The following is an 18,725-nucleotide window of genomic DNA, read 5'->3' as shown; positions in this document are numbered from 1 at the left end:
CATAAAGTTTCTGTTTAATCACCAGGATGAAGGCTGGAGAAGTGGGTGGTGATTCACCCACATTCATAACTGTTTAATTTAACAGGCCACAGTCCTCATTTATGTGGTGGAGTGGCGGTGTGATGAAACTGCCCACTCCAGTCCCTCACAATGGCACAGCTCATTCAAACACCTACAAATCAACATAGCAGATGTGCTTGTGAAAATCTGGGTTCTTATCCTAAAGTGGATGTCAAGAGTTTGGTGGGAAATAAAACATGATAAATATAGATTACTGAGGCAGGCCACTTATTTTCTCACTACAGCAACTGCACCTGGGGTACAGATCTGACAAAACCATGTCTTGAAAATATGTCCACTGGCATCAGATGTCTGGGGTGGGAGTCAATCACTTCCTCCTCAATGATCCTGACAGAGGATATTGAAGCCGTGCACTAGTATGCAGAGGGGACGCAGTGCAGCATCCGGATCAGACTCCGCTGTGCAGGATGTGTCTGCTCATCGCCATTGAGCTCAACTAAATGGGACAGAGAGCCTTTAATGCTCCCTATAAGCCATGTCATTCAGCGCGTCAGCCCAGACACACAGCTTTGCTGAGAGACGTTTCACGGATCTCTGTATGGAGCATTAGGCTACAACACAGACCTACATGACTCATACAGAGACAGCTGAGAGCGTGCATAGTGTAAGACGAAGACATAAACGTTTGTTTTGATGCCTCAAACGTGCCCTAAGACTATAAAGAATGCCGTTTCCACGTCTATTTTCAGTTTGGTATATAGCCTAAAGCGAAAAATAGTTAGGCTACTTCTCTATTATTTCTCTTTTTGTCCCGTAAACTTTTCTCACGCATTCTTTGTAAAGAAGAGTTCCCAGCTAATCTGCAAATATTAAACGAATCGAATCTTTTCAGTAAATCGCTTCATAAAGTTCACAAAAAATGTCTAAACGATTCGTTCTTGAATCGGACTGAATGAATAAGAACGGTTCCCTAACCGAGACGGTCAAAGTCCGCCTCGCAGTTGACAACCGAGTCATTGAACCTTATATTGACCAAATGGTGTGAAAAAATGCTTACTAGCTACTACTACGACTACTTCATTATATAAATATCAAAATTAAAAGATTCTGTAGCCTATATAAGTTTAGAATTGATTGTATGACACTTTTATTAGGCATTTGAAACACAAGCTATTTCAACCAAGTCATGTGAATGAACTTTAGTAGTGTATTACATGTAGTTTCCAAGTGGATTTGTGAGCTGAATCAAAGCTTAAACAATGTGAGCAATAAACGTTCTTAAAACTAGTACAAAGCGATCTTAGAGAACGCGTGGTGACGTAACAGCACACTCTGTTTAGTGAACCGTATCTTTGAAACGAACCGTTCAAAGGAACCGATTCGCGGAAATCAGTCGGACTTCCCAACACTGTCCGACTGCTCCCATAAGCCCTATATATTACTGGCGCAACAAGCTTTACCTTCAATGAACGCAGGGAAGAGGTGCGATTGGCTGAGAACAGCAACGCTCAGACACAAAACCGAGGATCAAGCTTGACCATCAGGACTACAGCAGATCAAACTCACACGGACATCCTCGCACATTTTGCACATATCTGCTGCAGGAACGTCGATCTTTGGAAACTTTGCATTTGGACTATTTTGAGTACACCAACGTGACATCTTGTTTAAATTTCCCCCTTCTATTTCTCGCTGTCTTTGCCTTATTTTGGGAGTCCATGTGATGCTCGCCCTCTCAAGAAACAAGAGTTTGGAAACGCATTCAGCACTGATATATTACACCTAGATCAGACACAACAGTCCCGTACAGTCCAGCATGGATCGCTGTCAACGACTGTTTATCCTCCTGTTGGGATGGGGTTATCTGTGCTGTGGATACTGTGCTGTGCTTAAACCACCCTTCATGGGTTCCTCAAAAGACGAGCAATTTGGACAAAAAGTGGAGGCGCAAGATAAGCAACATGCAAAGAGAAGCGAGCAGGACACGCTGTCAGAACACATGCAGATGCTCTACGCCAAATACACCAGCGCGGGGTTCCCTCTCAAAGACGGGAACACTGTCCGCAGCTTCAAAGGGCATTTGGGTAGGTGTTAAATACATTTCATAGTAAATGACTAAATGAAGTAGCCTAATGGAGTCGTTAATACCACTTCACTTTTTTATCTTAGCCTACTTTAAGGTGTTGTTTGTTTATTAATTGTGAGCTTGATCTCTTAAAGGGAAAGCTCACCAAAAAATGAAAATCTCTTATCATTTATTCGCCTGATTGATTTTATCACAAATTATTTTTTTCCCAACAAACGCCAAAAAAATACGTAATGCGTGACAGCATGTTTACATTCACATTAAAATGCATCTTTTTCCATATGTGAAAATGACTGAGGCTGTCAGTCAACTTCTCCTGCAGGCTATATAATAACAGCTTAACTGTAACAGCTTGTGTTGCAGTTGGTGCAATTACACCTGTTGATTTTGATTTGCGTGAGACAGCAGCTAGAGGAGAATAGCTCATCCTATAGCGTTTCATAAATCTTTTTATATGTTTTAAGTCTTTAAAACGGATGTTATTAGATGTCGATAAATGTAATGAGCCAACTCTACATCGGAGGTGTTGCTCGTTGAATGTAAAACTATTGTAAAACGAGTCTTCATGTTTTGCAAGTGGATTCAACTTTTTCGATACTGCTCTGTTTTTTATATAAAAATTACTTTTAATATACTTTATATAAATTACTTTTATAACTTTTCGCTCGTGCCGAGAAGTGCGCTTCTTTGCTCACGCTGAGGCGCTCGTATGATAGTCACAGTGTTGCCAGATCTATCATCAAAACAAGCTCCAATCAATCGGCTTTCCCCACCACCATATCATTGTCTTTTTAATGATTATATTCACAAAAATAACCTAGCAATCTAACTCACGGAATAAATATTTTTCGTGCTCATTTACGGATCACTAAGATGGTGAAGGATTATTAATGACATTATATAGAGCAACTTGGATTGTTCGTACATAGTTCTAAAAAATCCACCCAAAAGCGCAACACGAATTTCCACATTTATGAGAGACCGAAAAAACACAAGCCCACAGTTTCTTGTGACTAGTGGACATGGCAGCACAGTTCTGCACTCATGCCGCCTCCTAGTGTTCAGTTCTGGTCTTATTTCGCTTGTCACTCATCTTTATTAAAACTCAGTGGTCATATGTCAATGACAAATCCATAGACAAAATTTGTGAGTTTCAGATGAAGAGTGATTGTAATGCAATGCTTTTTTATTATTATTGTTTGCTTGTTTTTTCTTATTAGGGACCATCAATAAGAAGCAGTTACAGATCTTCAACCTCACTTCCCTCACTAAGTCTGAGGATGTTCTCTCAGCAACGCTGCACTACTACATTGGCGACCTGCAGAACAGCAGCCACAGATGCACAAGGCACAAGAGTTGCACTCACCATAACCTCAGAAGACTAGGTCATATTCACCTTGATGTCTGGAGCTTCAGCTTTGTGGATAACACCACCAGAACAGTCAGCCATTTCTCTATTAATATCTCCACAATGTACCGGGACTTCATATCATGGCAGTGGAAAGACATAACTCGTGTAGTCAACCAAGTCAGGCAACACGACCAGCTTCTCATAGGCATTGACATTGACTCAAAAGGACATCATCCTTGGAAGAAACTCTTGTCAGATAGGTCTCCTTACATTCTGGTCTACGCAAATGACTCAGCTATCTCAGAGCCTGAGAGTGTCGTGTCCGCCCTGCAAAGACACAAAAGCAGACTGGTGCCTAATTTTCATATGCTCGAAATACATAATCGCAGTGCCTCCTCACAACATCGGACCAAGAGGTCCGCCAACATCCTGCTCCCGCTACAGAACAATGAGCTTCCAGGCCCAGAGTACCCTTATGAGGTATCTACATGGGATGAGACCAGCCCTTATGATCCAGTGGAGAGTAAACCAGTCAAGCGCCCTCGCAAGAAGCCTCGCAAGAATCCACGGCTCAAGAACCCTCTCCTGCAGTTTGATGAGCAGACCATTAAGAAAGCACGTAAGAAGCAGTGGAACGAGCCGAAGAACTGTGCTCGCAGATATTTAAAGGTTGACTTTGCAGATATCGGCTGGAGCGAGTGGATTATCTCCCCCAAGTCTTTTGATGCATACTACTGCTCGGGGTCATGTCAGTTCCCCATGCCAAAGGTACGTTGTTTATTCATGGTTCCACACATTTTTGTAGAAACTTAGGTGGACTGTTTTATTTTTAATATGGCAAGAAGTCAAGATGAGTTTTTAAATGGAGCACCCATTTAGTTGACTAGCGCAACTCTTATTTGTTGTGATACAATCTACTTGAGAAGTGAATAAGCAAAGCAGTGGGGAAAAGGACAGAGACAAACATGAAGAGAAGTGATTTATAAGCACCACCTACTGGCAGTCATGTAGAACAGCTGTAAATCACTCAGCTCGACACTGGGCAGCACAGCAGTTCATTAAGCTTCCATTGTCACACCATTTGTCATTCTTCTTCATAAAACCTGCCCATTGCTACTTTGAGATATTGCTACCAATGGTTTTAAAGAAACATGAAGTCTAATTTACTTCAGTAATGTGGGAGTTTACTGAAATTTATGTTTATGTAGTAAAGGTGATTATACAAAACCAAGATTCATTTGTCTCATATTCTAAAATGTATGTGGCTAAACCCCTTACCATCCCTTCAGATAAGAAATTGTATCTTGTTTTAGCAAATTAGGGATGCACAATGTATCAGTACCATATCAAATAAGATATTAAAGTTTTCAATTATCAGTGTCAGTGGATGTTTAATAATACATGTCAATTTCTTATTTGTTTCTGATTAACATTTCCTAACAGTCACTTAAAGTTAATCTAATAATATAAGACTGTTAAATGTCATCTTTAGCAAATCTCAAAACAATTATCCATTTATCATAATGAATATTATAATTGCTAAATTCCGTTTTAGCTTTAAAAAATGGTTTTAGTGTTTTATAAATAATTTATTTAGATAAAATAGTGTAGCATTTTAATATCTATAATGTATTGGGTATTGACCAGAATTGCAACATTGGTGCATTACCAATGTTTATATATATATATATATTTTATTTTTTAGTTTGTTTTAGGTTTTTCTTTCATTCATTTTATTTAAAAATGTATTCATAGTTTTAGTCATTTTAGTACTGATTTTCAGTTAGTTGCAAAAGCACCAACATTTCGAATTTTCATTAAGTTTTAAGTTTGTGTTTTTCTACTATTTAACATTTTATTTGATTTAAACTTTATTACATTTAGCTATTTATTAACAGGCTTGCTTTGCTCTTCAAATGATTCTGAGCAAGTTTCTTTTCACAGACATTAGAACATGGCTGGAATTGCATGAATCCATGAATTCACAATGTTTTACTTCTTTTTCACCCTTTATTGTTGTAGGGACACCCAGTGCTTTTGACTGGTTTATCCAAAAACAAACTGTGCTGTCCTAAACCCAGTAATAGATTCTGAAAAATGTCTAACCTCTTGCACTTTTGACCTCCTCCAGTCTTTGAAACCTTCAAACCACGCCACCATTCAGAGCATCGTGCGGGCGGTGGGGGTGGTCCCAGGCATCCCAGAGCCCTGCTGTGTACCGGAGAAGATGTCTTCCCTCAGCATCCTCTTCTTTGATGAAGACAAGAACGTGGTCCTCAAGGTCTACCCCAATATGACAGTGGACTCCTGTGCCTGTCGGTAAATGCTTTGGTCTCTTTCACCAGCCTCCCTCCCTTAAACTGATTCCCAATTTTTGCACTGGAAGAAAGACTGAAGATTCATAACCCTTGAAGAACTATATCCATCTTTAAGGATTGTGAAGACAAAAGTGCTTTTCCAGAAGGAATTCATTACTGTTAGCTGGAGGCTTCATGCATCACTAGAGATATGAGCATATGAAGAGACTGTGTCTGCATTAGACCAGGAAGTTCTCATGTTTCTATAACCTCAGCAGTTAAGCATACAGGGGACAAACATTTGCTGTCATCCATCATGCTTCTGTACAGTTTGTATAATCTGTCATTATTATAGTTATATTTTTGCTACAGAGGCATTGATTGACTCTCATTGTTCATATTCTATGGCTGCTATACTGAGGTAGACTTTACTCCAGAGCCCAAATGTGCTGAAAAGAGGACTTTTGGAAAAAAGAAATCTCTTCTTGTTATGATGTGTCAAAAAAAGATTTATATTAAAATGATTACCTATATAAGTTACATATTCAGTTTTCCACATTAAGTTTAAAACAGTGTTTAATTTCTGGGTGATTCTGTATTGAATGTCTTTACTCTTCAGAAAATATATATATTTATTTTCTCCAAAAATGTGCATTGTTACGAGCTTACATGTAATAGTGTTGCATCACATTTTGTAAACATAATTTTGTTTAGTCAGGCTTTTTTTTTACTTGCAATTGTAAATATGTTCAATCCTGTTTCCATCTGACCTAATAATACAAGTTGAATCCTCACATTTTGCCAAATTCATAATGTATATGCACGCATTCTGTTTCAGTTTTGTTCAAACGAAAAACTTTTCTGCTGTTCCTCTGAAAACTGCAAATAGATTTCAAAAGGAGAAATGTTTCAGATGATATGTTCAGGAGGATGATTAAGAAAATTGTATGTAGACTATATTAAGCCTTTGTCTCTTTAACACCTATATACAGTGCCTTACCACATTAAAAAGATTCATCATACATAAAAATATTCTACTAGGATATTTATATTTCACAAAGATGAGTGTAACTTATGTAATGTTTTATTTTGGCAGAATATTTTTAGTCTACCAGTTTATTTGGATAAAATGTGACAATTTGTTGCAATAATGATATCTGTATACATTTTGTTCTGTTTTTACTTTGAAATTAGCATAGAACTAAAGCAAAAACATATCATAAGCTGCATGTTTATAAACGGGGTGCATTCAAGTTGGAATTTTTTGTTGATGTAAATTCAACCTATGGACAACAGAGAAATGGACACATATATGTAAAAGTGGGCTATTATCTTAATATATAACACATACGTCAAGAAACACTATGTAAAGCACTCCTTTAGCATTTGTGTAATATATTTTTGGAAGGCTTCCACCACACTGTGCGTTTTGTAAATGTTATGATGTAGGTGAAAGGATGTGCTTTGTATTATAAGCTTCATAAGAAATTATATTTGTATATGGAAATGACCTTTAAAAGCATTTATTTATTTTCTGTATGATGCTTTCTGTATCTTAATTTTGTGAAGCACAGAGGGGCTTCTTTAAATATTCATTGAGCTTTGCTGCACAAAGGTCAGACAGGGGTGCAAAAGGAAGCAATCACATGACTCGAATGAGTGAGAATGCTTATTTTTGTAACTCATATCCTTATAGTTGAAAGAAGCCCTTTTGGCAGACCATTCAAAGAAAACTCAATAAAGTTTTAAGAATTATGTAGCCATGTGTTTATCTGTCATGTATGGAAAGACCCGGCCCTCTGGCCAGCAGAACTTTACTGAAAATTGATTTCATTGTTATGCAATCAAAAATATGTTGAGACTGTTGCATCATGGAACATGATGTAAACAGCTTAATGGGTCAATAAGGTCTGGAAAGTTACCACACAAACCTCAAACTCCATTATTTAATAGATATTCTCATTTACACATCACTAATGTGTTGGGAACAAAATTGTACATTTCAGCTAACATTTATATATACAATTACTGTAAAATAGCTTGTAGAATGACTAAACAAAATCTAAATTCTCACACTAAAAATGAAACATTTCCTATTCACGAGGATAAAGCAAGCAAGCACCAAGCATTACATCAACACAAACATATTTGGCTCAGGTGCAGAGGTTACAGTCACCTGAAGTACTTGAGCTCTAGAAAAAGTCACTAAAAATACTAGTTTTCACATATCTCTGCTTGAATTGCACAAAGTGCAGTGCCAGGCAGTCACCCGCTGAGGTTAACCTTTGAAACTTCATCAGTGGCATTCACAGTCACAGGTGGTTATTACCTTCAGGAGCTCAAATACGTGACATCACCACAGTGCTTCTAAAACAAGGAACATCTCACCTTCCTGCCAAACCAATAACCCTTCTGCACTTCTAAAGGTAAATATTACCAATGGTTTCACACCATCCTCTCTGATGCCCCAGCTACATCGTTCTCACAGACTGATCTTGCTCTGACATCTCAGTGGTACAGTTTCGGTCAAATACAGCAATGTTTATCATCACAATGTATGAGTGCATCTGAACACGGTGAAACAATTCCCTTCTTATGTCTGTCCTCCTCTGCTGTGCCTCCCACAGCACTAACAGTAGCCTCCGGTCAAGGAGTCCATTGTTGCTGCACATACACTGCTTCTGTTGGCTTAATGGTCTGAGGTTCCTTGGAAGAAAGGCTGGCATGTTGGAGAAGAGTTTTGTTTAACTCACACTGTTTGTTTGAACACATGGGTGCACCGAGGGGTCAGTTAGAAGTCTGTGTCCCAACCCGACATTTCATCTGGAGGGATTTCTTCTTCAGGAGGATAACTGTCAAAGTAACTGTGGTCAGTGGGTCCCTTGACCTGGAGAAAAAGATAATATTCTTATACATTACTGTTTAAAAGTGTCAGTTTTTCAGCAAAAATGTATTAAACTGACCAAAAGTGAAAAGTAAGACTTTAAAAGTGTTACAAAAAAAGTATATAAATGCTCAAAAAAACTTTCTATTCAATAAAGGATCCTGAAAAAGTGTTCCAAAAGTTTCCACAAAAATATTCGACAATAATACGTTTTTAGAATGATTTCTGAAGGATCATGTGACGGTGAAGACTTAAGTAATGGCTGCTGAAAATTCAGTTTGGCCAATTATTTTAAATTTTTATAATTTCACAGTATTACAGTTTTTGATGAAGTAATTGCAGCCTTGGTGAGTGTAAAATAAAAAATATATATATACATAAATTATATTCGGTGTTATACATGTTATTTTCTGACACAATCCTATAACATAAACTCTGTCCAGGTAATGTAGGTGTTTTACCTCTCTTTTCAGTGGTGATATCAGACTTCTGGATTTCAGACCACTCCAGCTAAATCCTGTAAACCATCTGAACACCAAAAAACAACATAATGAATTAAATCACCAATTTATGTATACCGTAGGTGACAATGACGCAGATTTCAAAATTAGTGTTTATTGATGCCTTGCTTTCAGAATGTTAAATGCAATGTAATGTTTCCTAACATGATGGAAACCTGTTTAAAACATCCTCAGAGTGATTTGGTGGAACAATAAATCAAGAGATCCTGGGTCATTTGAGCTGCCATCATTGTCAAAAACCAAGCAAACTGTGATTTTTAAAATGCTCTGACTAATGACTTTTGTTCATAAGTACGAGATGAGTATTTCAAATAACTTCTGAAGACATTCTTTAGTCAAACAGCACCAGAATGTGACTGTTGTACTCTCACCTGTGTTTTTTGATATCAGTTATTCCATTCTTCAAATACCCCAGTCGCTCTGAAGGGTTTTGTCTTCATGAAAAAAGAGCAAACTCATATTATGATTTATAGCAGTGGGACCTGAACAGGTTCAGAAAACATGTAAAAGACATTTAAAATGATCCATGATCATACCTGCACAGCTTTCGAATAAGGTCACCAGGCCTCTTGGTGATCTTTTTAGGGAAGTCCATCTTCTCAATTCCTTTCAGAATGAATGTGTATATAATCATCTGATCTGAGCCAGTGAAGGGGGGGCTTCAGGAACAATCAGACCAAATATGTTTCAATACTCCGAACAAGTCTTCCACAACACAGGGTTTATGACAAGAACATGAAAACTTAAGTAGACGCAAACCTTCCTGTGAGAAGTTCAAAGATCAGGATTCCAAGAGACCAGAAGTCCACACTGAGACCGTGACCTTTATTGAGAATGATCTCAGGCGCAACATACTCTGGAGTCCCACAGAACGTCCAGGTCCTCTGGCCACACTTGAGCTTCTTAGCAAAGCCAAAATCCACCTGAGAAAAGATCCTTGGAATCGATATCGCTGTACTGAGTTTACTGAGTGAGGTTTGGTGACTGAGCAGAGGAGCTTACCAGCTTGACGTATCCATCTGTGTCCAGCATGAGATTCTCAGGCTTCAGGTCTCTGTATATGATGCCATTGTTGTGGAGGTAGTCAAAGGCCTCTGTTACGCAGCCCACACAGAACTTGGCAGTGTATTCATCAAAGCTGCATCTGTATTAAAACAGAGACATGTTTAGCGTATGCATTAAACTACTGGACACTGACCACATGAAATGGAGCTAACCTGTCTCTAAGAAGACTCCAGATCTCTCCACCCAAACATGCCTCCAACAGCATGTACACATACTTGTTGTCTTTGAAAGTGCGGTACATTCTAAGTGAAAAATGTATAGATTAGATCAAAACATTCACTGCCACTGGCTTTTCTCTTTTGGTTACGGTCCTTCTCTCTTAATTTGATTGTGTGAACACTACGGGGATTCATGGGTGTCTCTTTCAAAAGCAACAGTGAAATTCAATTATGACATTATTTTTAAGACGTTCCAGTATTTCCTAAAACTCAGACTAAACTAAACAGGCATTACTAAGACTAGATGAACATACTTCACAATGAAAGGAGAGTTTGTCTCAAGCAAGATCCTCCTCTCGGAGTAAATGTGTTCTTCCTGTCTGTTATCCACAATGTGCCGTTTCTTGATGCATTTCAGAGCAAACGTCACATTCTCATTCTTCACTTTCACCTAGAGCAAAACTGGTGTCATTATTGCTCATATTATTCCCTCACTTCATGGAAATGGTTTTTGTTGGAATGTTTTAAATAATGAAGAGGAAGTGTGATTATTGTCAACAAGCTTCTAACCAGTTCAACTCTGCCAAAGCCTCCAACTCCCAGCGTGGCAATAACCTTGAGGCAGCTGAAGGGTATAGTGGATGTAAAGTCGCTCTCTCTCTCTTTCAGCTCTATCATATCATGTGATACTGGGGTGGTGGGAGGAGTGCAGCTTCCTGACCTCCTGAAAGAATATAATTGAATATAATTAAATGAGCAAATTTGTGACAGTGACCATTGTTCTGCTGATAAAGTCATTTGAAGTGGTCTCAGATTTTTGGACCCCATGAATAAATGGGTGACTTGGGGATTCACATGCTTGATTCCAAAAACTAAAATCTGCCATTTGTGCATACGTACATGTTATTAATTATATGAGTTATATTCTTCAATTCTGTCAATTGGAGATTGGTGGTAAATCTCAGCCTTTAGGCTATACTCACTTGAAAACTCTGTTTGACAGCACAATGAAGAGGCAAAAAATCATGAAGATTATTATTGTTTAAATTAAAAGAAACAGCTAGTACTTACTTAGCATTTCTCTTCTTATCATCCCGTGCTAAATTCTCCACATAGCTCTGGAGGTACTTTTTAAGCTCATCAAAAGTCCCAACAGTCTGAGTGAAGGTTCTAAGAAAAGACCGTTGTTACTGTCAGCGAGTACAAAAAATCATAAGCAACACTATGATGATCTTGAAATGGGAACTCACTCTCGATCAATGACAAGGCATTCCACACCATCCTCATCTGCGATTATATTCGCAGATCTGACATCATCACTGTGGTTTGAACACATTAAGTGCATTAGACATAAACTGAGCTAAAAATGGCTTCTAAAATGACAGTTCTGTGGATTTGATTGTAATAATATTCTGTTAAGTCAAATACACGTCGACAAGACAAAGTTGCTCTCAGTTACTGCAGTAATACACCAAAAGGTTATTGAAACAGGATTAAAGTGGGGAAATGAGAATTGAGCTGGGGACTGAAGAAGGACAGCACCTGATGAGGGCCTTCTCTCCGAAATAATCCCCTTTCCCCAAGGTGTTGATGATCGGAGGCTCTTCATGATCCTGTGTGCTCTGTGTGACTTTAATCTGGGCAACACAGAAAGACAGAGGTTACGTTTCAAATCAGATTAAGAGAACAACTCTATGCCTTATGATCCCAAATTTATTTTTAATTACACAGATTTCATGTGTGTTGAGATACCGATAATGATACTGAAGAAATTAAGTTAGTTCGCTGAATTCTGATTCATTCTCAATCCTGTAAAATGATCCAGAAAACCACGGTGACCCTCTTGACCTTCCTGATAGCCAGTTTTTGTTGGCTGGCACTAATGGCCTAATTCCCAACACGCTCTCGAACATGGTGGCGACGGGCTGACGAGAACCATCATTTCTGGTAATTAAATTCTCTCCCCCTGTAAAACATCTTCCTTCCCCCCTATTTTGAGCGACAGCGAAGCAGAAATCAACAGGGGATCCAAGCCTGACTAGCTCATGCTAAACAGTTCCTGTTGCTTCCCAGTGGAGAGTCCTGTCTCTTAACCCCTTCAGTGTCGAATTACTGATTTATCTGAAAGCATTCGACCTCCCACAAACCCAGATCAGCATCTGCAGTGAAGTCCATGAGGATTAGTGGAGTGGAAAAATGGTGCCTCAAGTGGGTTACATCACTTTTTTGTTGGTATATAGCATTACCTCTATACTGGCAGTAATAAATACTTTAGAAATGTACCTGTTGTATTCAGTGGGCTTGATAAAGGGCTATTCACTATATTACTGTACTAAAAGTTTCTGGGAAGGAGGAAATCAATAATGATCATACTGGAAAGGCACATCAACCTCCATCTTGAATACATTTGTATTTCATTTCAAGCAACCCCATGGAATGAGAAACAATTCAGTGTTAAGCATAATACACTAATGCAATAAATACACAGAACCAAGTCTGACTAAACAAATTGATGATAATATATTGCAAATTACCATTCCGTTGGCAATTATGTAAAAGGTGTTTCCTTCTTCTCCCTCCCGGATGATGTAGTCTCCTTTATTATAATACTCCTGATCAGGAAACACAAGACAAAACTCATTTAGCTATTGATTTTACCATCAAGCCAGTGCTGTCATATTCCCGGAGAGATCCCCCCAGGGAGACAACAGGAAGGCCGCCATGTCTGCTTCTACAGTGATATAATTAGATATGTCTCCTACATTGACTGCTTACGTACTTGTCTAAAATGTTTATTACTAAATTACTAAAATGTGTTTTCACTTTAGGAGCATTTAGAAATTGTATTGTTGACATTAAGGTAACACTTCACTAACCATTAAAACAGTTCAACTTCTTTATAATAAATAACAATAACTGGTTCAATGAAGTGATCAATGAACTGGTATTCATCCAATTCAATAGTAGACCAAGAATGTTTTCAAGTGATTTGCAAAAATTATGTTTTATTAAAAGTGGAATGGATTGATTCAAATGATATTGGGGAAGTCGTGGCCTAATGGTTAGAGAGTTGGACTCGTAATCCAAAGGTTGCGGGTTCGAGTCTCGGGCCGGCAGGAATTGTAGGTGGGGGGAGTGAATGTCCAGCGCTCTCTCCACCCTCAATACCACGACTGAGGTGCCCTTGAGCAAGGCACCGAACCCCCAACTGCTCCCCGGGCGCTGCAGCATAAAATGGCTGCCCACTGCTCCGGGTGTATGTTCACGGTGTGTGTGTGTTCACTGCTGTGTGTGTGTGCACGTTGGATGGGTTAAATGCAGAGCACGAATTCCGAGTATGGGTCACCATACTTGGCTGAATGTCACTTCACTTCACTCATATTGAAACCTGAGTTCCAAATGTAATCATTTAACCATTCTAGAACATTGTCCGTCAGAGACATTCCAAGGCATTCTTTGAGTCTTCATTTCTCTGGTCCATGTTCTCAAGTGATCTCCATCCCCAACTGTCTTTCTGACAGAGCACTGCGGTTTTATTAGAGAAGCTTTCTAGGCATGCCACACTCCTCTGAGGGTCTCAAAACATTTGTCTGCTTCTAGCGTCCCGTCTGCATTCCATTCCCCACTGTTTAATGATAGAGTTCCACATTATCTGCATGTTTCAGTCCAAAACATCTGGGCCACTATTGGATTACATTGCTTCCTTACCCCTAGAGAGGGGAATATAATCAACTCCATCGGAGTGATTGAATAACGACATTCTTCCATTCAACCCTAGGGGCCGACAATCGAGAAAAATGTCCTTGATGTTTTTTCAGCATGGAAGAACACGAGGAGGCTTATTTGACATTGAGTTGACAAAGCCCACACTCTTTTAGAAAAATTCACTTTGGCCCCTCATGGTGAAATGGAATAAATCAGTCAGCAGCCTATACTGGCTGCTACAAACATCTTTAACAAATCACTCGTCCCCTCAATTGGAGTGAACACTTCGCTCAGCCTTAGTCAAATAAGTATGGTAACAATATACTGGGCCAGAGTGAAGAGAGATGGAATATCAACACTGATTTGTCATTTTGGATCTAGACATTTAAAAACAAGTATTCACTACAGATGGATAGATTGGATATGTTTTTCTTTTTTACTATTATAAATGTTAAAAAGTTTTACTTACCACCTCTAAGCAGTCCACAATCTTAGTTAGTTTATCCCCAGGTAGACTGGCAAGAAGTGAAACACTGAAAATAAAAATAATAAAATAAAATAAAATCTAAAAATAAAAGTTAGGAGAGTTCCAAGAGACAAGCAATGAGGTATCTTTTGATTTTCTAAATATAACTTTTGCCATTTTTGTCTCTATGCATTTAACTCAGCATTACATTTCAATCCAATGTTCATCTGTCTTAAATACATTGGTCGTATAACTAAACTAATTCAAGCAATTTAAGACTTCCCCTTTGACTCGGAATGAAGGGATGGTTATGGAGAACATTTGTGTTTATTTAATCTTATATAATGTTATAAAAGATCATATATCTCAATCTTTTCTAATTAGAATGTCTTCAGGAGCCCTCAAATTGAATTATTGCATTTTCCTCCTTTCATGTTTGGTATGTAAACTGATAGTTACATAAGCAAGGTCACAGAGGTCACTTCAACCAGACCATGAAGGCCATCAAACTGACCTTCAATATCAGTAGCACGGCTAATGCCACCAAAAAAAACCCTAGCTTTGTTTGATCTCCACGAAGTTTCATGCAAAAAACACTCTTTAATGTTTTCTGGTCCAGCTAATGCTCGGCTACACATTATGTGGTAGGACACCACAGTAAACAGCGGGAGGGATGAGTAGTTTGGATTACCTCCTCAGGAAGTTGCGGTATTGCTCGTGTCGAGCCTCGGCAGTCATCCGCATGATGTTGTGAAAGACTTCTCGATCGAGGGCCCATGTCTTCACATTGCTGGCAGCTGCGATCATAACAAAACAGCAGGTAAGGGAAATACAAGAAGCTTCCTCGTTCCTGGCTGAGTGGCATCCATTTAAACTTCAGTGGTTCAGTACCCAAGAAACAACAGCTGCTTCCAATAGGGCCATTAGGAAGTGATTACATTTCATCGTAGAGGAAGAAAAAGTCAAATAGATTTTGAGTATCAACGACTCTTAATGGTAACATTAAGAATTAACCACTGAAATACAATGACTTATAATTTAACATTACTGGTAAAAATCATGTTTACCACACATCTGTGTTTTTTTTAGAAGTGGGAATAAAAGATATTATAAGAACAGGCATTTGACATTCAGCCACGCGAACAAACAAACAAACTAAATTACTGACAAACCAATACGATTAAGGCTACATGACAAAACAATGTTGTTTTAGTTCTCACTGATGTTTATTTGATAGCCTGTGGCTACATGAGGCCAACCCATGGTCACAGCATGAAATAAACCCACAGAGCTGCCATGCAGGGAAAATTTGAGTTCTCAGTTATATAACATATTTGTCAGAAACAGCTCATTGAGAGAAATAGAATGGACCACAAAGGAAATACTTCACCTTTGACCGAGGCAGTCCTGGTGCAATTGTACAAGATGGCTAATTCGCCAAATGTGGTCCAGACTGCTATCGATGTGAGCAGTTTGTTGTGCTGATAGACATCTAGTTTGCCATCTGTAAGAGAATATAGTACTTAAACACAAATTCTTTCTTGCATTTTTAGTGAATTTCACCTTAGTTCATTTTGGTTTGTCCTATTCATAAAGAGAAAACAGTTGTGATTTATACTGAATGGTGGTAGCTAATGACTAAAACTGTTAGTCGGATTCCTCATATTATCTTAATATTAATGCCTGGCCAGTGTGATTATGGATGATGGAATAGTGATGGAATAGTTTGTACCTGCAAGCACAAACAGGTGGTTTCCCAGCTCTCCTTGTTTAATGACGTATTCTCCCTGATGGTACGTCCTCTCATACATGCATTCCACCATGTCTTTGACCTGTTGCACTTCAAGTCTTCTCAGATACTGGTTCTTATTCAAAGCATCTGTGAGGAGCTTCTTTACGCTGTTAGAAACACATTTGTTAGAAGATAAACAAAGCAAAAGGAAATGTACAAAAGAATACTGTTTTGCTTGAAACTGTAATAGCGGTAATGTTGTTATTCTCGTTATTCATATTATTTAAGACATACTAATAGGACAGTTCATGCTATGAATTTCACCTGTTGTTTCATTTTCAGTGTTAGAATAGAGACAAGATAATGAATCTCAGCATGGTGTTTTGCAGGCAGATTAGACCAATTTAAGCCTCCTTACATAATGAGCATCTATGCACATGGTCTCCCATAAGCTTAGCATTTGAAAAACACAGACTAATTACCAACATAAAAAATGGCACATCTATTTTAGCTCTTTGAGGATGCTTGATACAATAATGAATATTCCTGTTCAAATACACACATATGACCTTCTAAGGTAACCTGAAGCCTTAGAGTTCACAAACATAAAGCACATTTACTCCTTATGATTTTAGCCAATAGTTAATCAATCCCTAATTCACACAAATCTGCCAGTTAGGCCAGAAACACATTTTATTCAACTGATTCTTTTAAAAACAATGAATGCAACAAATTCTGCTTTGACTTCGCTTAGAAGTATTTTGTTGGCCGAGCAAAATACAAAATAACCTGCAATGTTGTATCTAAAAAGTAATTCAGTATTAATTCATCACATATTGCAGACATTAATATGTAATATAATATCATTTAATATAATATAAAATCACAGCTATCATCTATTCTCTTCTCCTTTTGCTAAAGTATACACAACTATTGGGTTGTGTATACACAAGTATACACAACCCAACAACTACCATGACCACAACTGTCAATCAAACTTAGTAAGGAATTGCCTTTATGATCAAAAGCAGAACGTGACTCAGATCTCTCACCTTTGTTCTTTCCAGACTCGTGCACTCTCAAAGTAGAACTTTGGTATACCGCTGGAATCATACGTTCTAGATGAAGGTTCTGCAGAAACTCCAGCTTTTGCTCCTTTCCTTCTATTGAGGGTATCTCTAAGCAGGCCAGTGAGACACTGACTGACCTTTTCTTTGATAGGTGATGGCAGAAGACCTAACTCCCCTTGATTCTTCAGTGTATCCTGGAGCTTGTTGAGCTGTAGACACTTGTTCCTCAAAGTGTCAGAGATCTCTGAGATGGTCTGTCTCTGCTGGGCCAGCTGCTCCTCCAAATGTTTGATCTGAAGCTCTTTGGCATTCAAGTCTTCATCCTTCTTCTTTAGTTGATTCTCCAATTCTTCCGCTCTAACTCTGAGAACTTGAGAAACCGAGCTTGATTCTCCATTGTTTTTGGATTTGGCGGAGCAACTGACCTGCTTAAGAGGGTTCAGCTTCATTGATCCATTTCCCATTTTGGCACTTTTATTCTACAATATAAGATGATCAAGTTCAATTTGCTGTGGGATGACATCAAACAATATCATTAAAATTATTATAGTCCAATATGATTAACAATTATAAAATATTTAATATTTTAGTCTTAACCTTTATTTTTCTTTTGATGCCAATTTAATGGCTTGAAAAATGTATTTAACATTGATGTACCAGGCTGATAATTTTCCAAATCTTATAAGTGATTATAAACAAAATTACAACGTATTTATTGCTTAACTTACTTATATTACTAATGCCCTTTACATAAAGCAACAGGTCTTTATCAGTGCAATAAAATACAATAATTTTTGAGTAATAGATTCAGTAATATGTGCCTTCTGCATTTTCAATAGGTCAAGTGAATTTAGTAAAACACTTGAGTTCTTTTTAATTTTTTATTTACAACCCGAATACCGGAAATGTTGGGACGTTTTAAATTTGAATAAAATGAAAACTAAAAGACTTTCAAATTACATGAGCCAGTATTTTATTCACAATAGAACATAGAGAACATAACAACTGTTTAAACTGAGAAATTTTACACTTTTATCCACTAAATGAGCTCATTTCAAATTTGATGCCTGCTACAGGTCTCAAAAAAGTTGGCAGGGGGCAACAAAGGGCTGGAAAAGTAAGAAATTTTGAAAAGATTCAGCTGGGAGAACATCTAGCAACTAATTAAGTTAATTGACATCAGGTCTGTAACATGATTAGCTATTAAAGGGATGTCTTAGAGAGGCAGAGTCTCTCAGAAGTAAAGATAGACAGAGGCTCTCCAATCTGTGAAAGAATGCGTAAAAAGATTGTAGAATACTTTAAAAACAACATTCCTCAACGTCAAATAGCAAAGGATTTGCAAATCTCATCATCTACAGTGCATAAC

The 18,725-nt window shown here is 38.0% G+C and overlaps 2 protein-coding genes across 3 annotated transcripts; one reads left to right on the top strand and one right to left on the bottom strand.

Annotated features, from left to right (window-relative positions):
• Positions 1 to 1,485: 1,485 nt before the first annotated feature.
• Positions 1,486 to 7,513, top strand: LOC306869430 (bone morphogenetic protein 3-like). Its single transcript, XM_079416206.1, has 3 exons — positions 1,486 to 2,105; positions 3,328 to 4,226; positions 5,590 to 7,513. Exons 1-3 carry the CDS (start codon positions 1,838 to 1,840, stop codon positions 5,779 to 5,781), a joined length of 1,359 nt encoding a protein of 452 aa, XP_079272332.1. The 5' UTR covers positions 1,486 to 1,837; the 3' UTR covers positions 5,782 to 7,513.
• A 1,033-nt stretch (positions 7,514 to 8,546) lies between these two features.
• On the bottom strand, positions 8,547 to 17,820 carry LOC306869718 (cGMP-dependent protein kinase 2-like; the record flags this gene model as incomplete). Of its 2 annotated transcripts, none has more annotated exons than XM_079416600.1 (18): positions 8,547 to 8,642; positions 9,101 to 9,167; positions 9,532 to 9,594; positions 9,697 to 9,819; positions 9,920 to 10,083; positions 10,163 to 10,304; positions 10,378 to 10,467; positions 10,698 to 10,834; positions 10,954 to 11,107; positions 11,455 to 11,553; positions 11,634 to 11,702; positions 11,926 to 12,020; positions 12,918 to 12,995; positions 14,558 to 14,621; positions 15,246 to 15,351; positions 15,945 to 16,058; positions 16,287 to 16,453; positions 17,339 to 17,820. In XM_079416600.1, 18 exons carry the CDS (start codon positions 17,818 to 17,820, stop codon positions 8,547 to 8,549), a joined length of 2,310 nt encoding a protein of 769 aa, XP_079272726.1. The 2 variants fall into 2 exon arrangements, with proteins under 2 accessions (XP_079272726.1, XP_079272727.1); XM_079416601.1 differs by having other exon boundaries at positions 14,561 to 14,621.
• Between the last annotated feature and the right edge of the window lie 905 nt (positions 17,821 to 18,725).

This window comes from Barbus barbus (genome assembly GCF_936440315.1).
Source record: "Barbus barbus genome assembly, chromosome: 5".
In the NCBI taxonomy this organism is placed as follows: Eukaryota; Metazoa; Chordata; class Actinopteri; order Cypriniformes; family Cyprinidae; genus Barbus; species Barbus barbus.
Note: the sequence above shows the minus strand (reverse complement) of the source record. Positions and strands in the feature narration are given on the sequence as shown.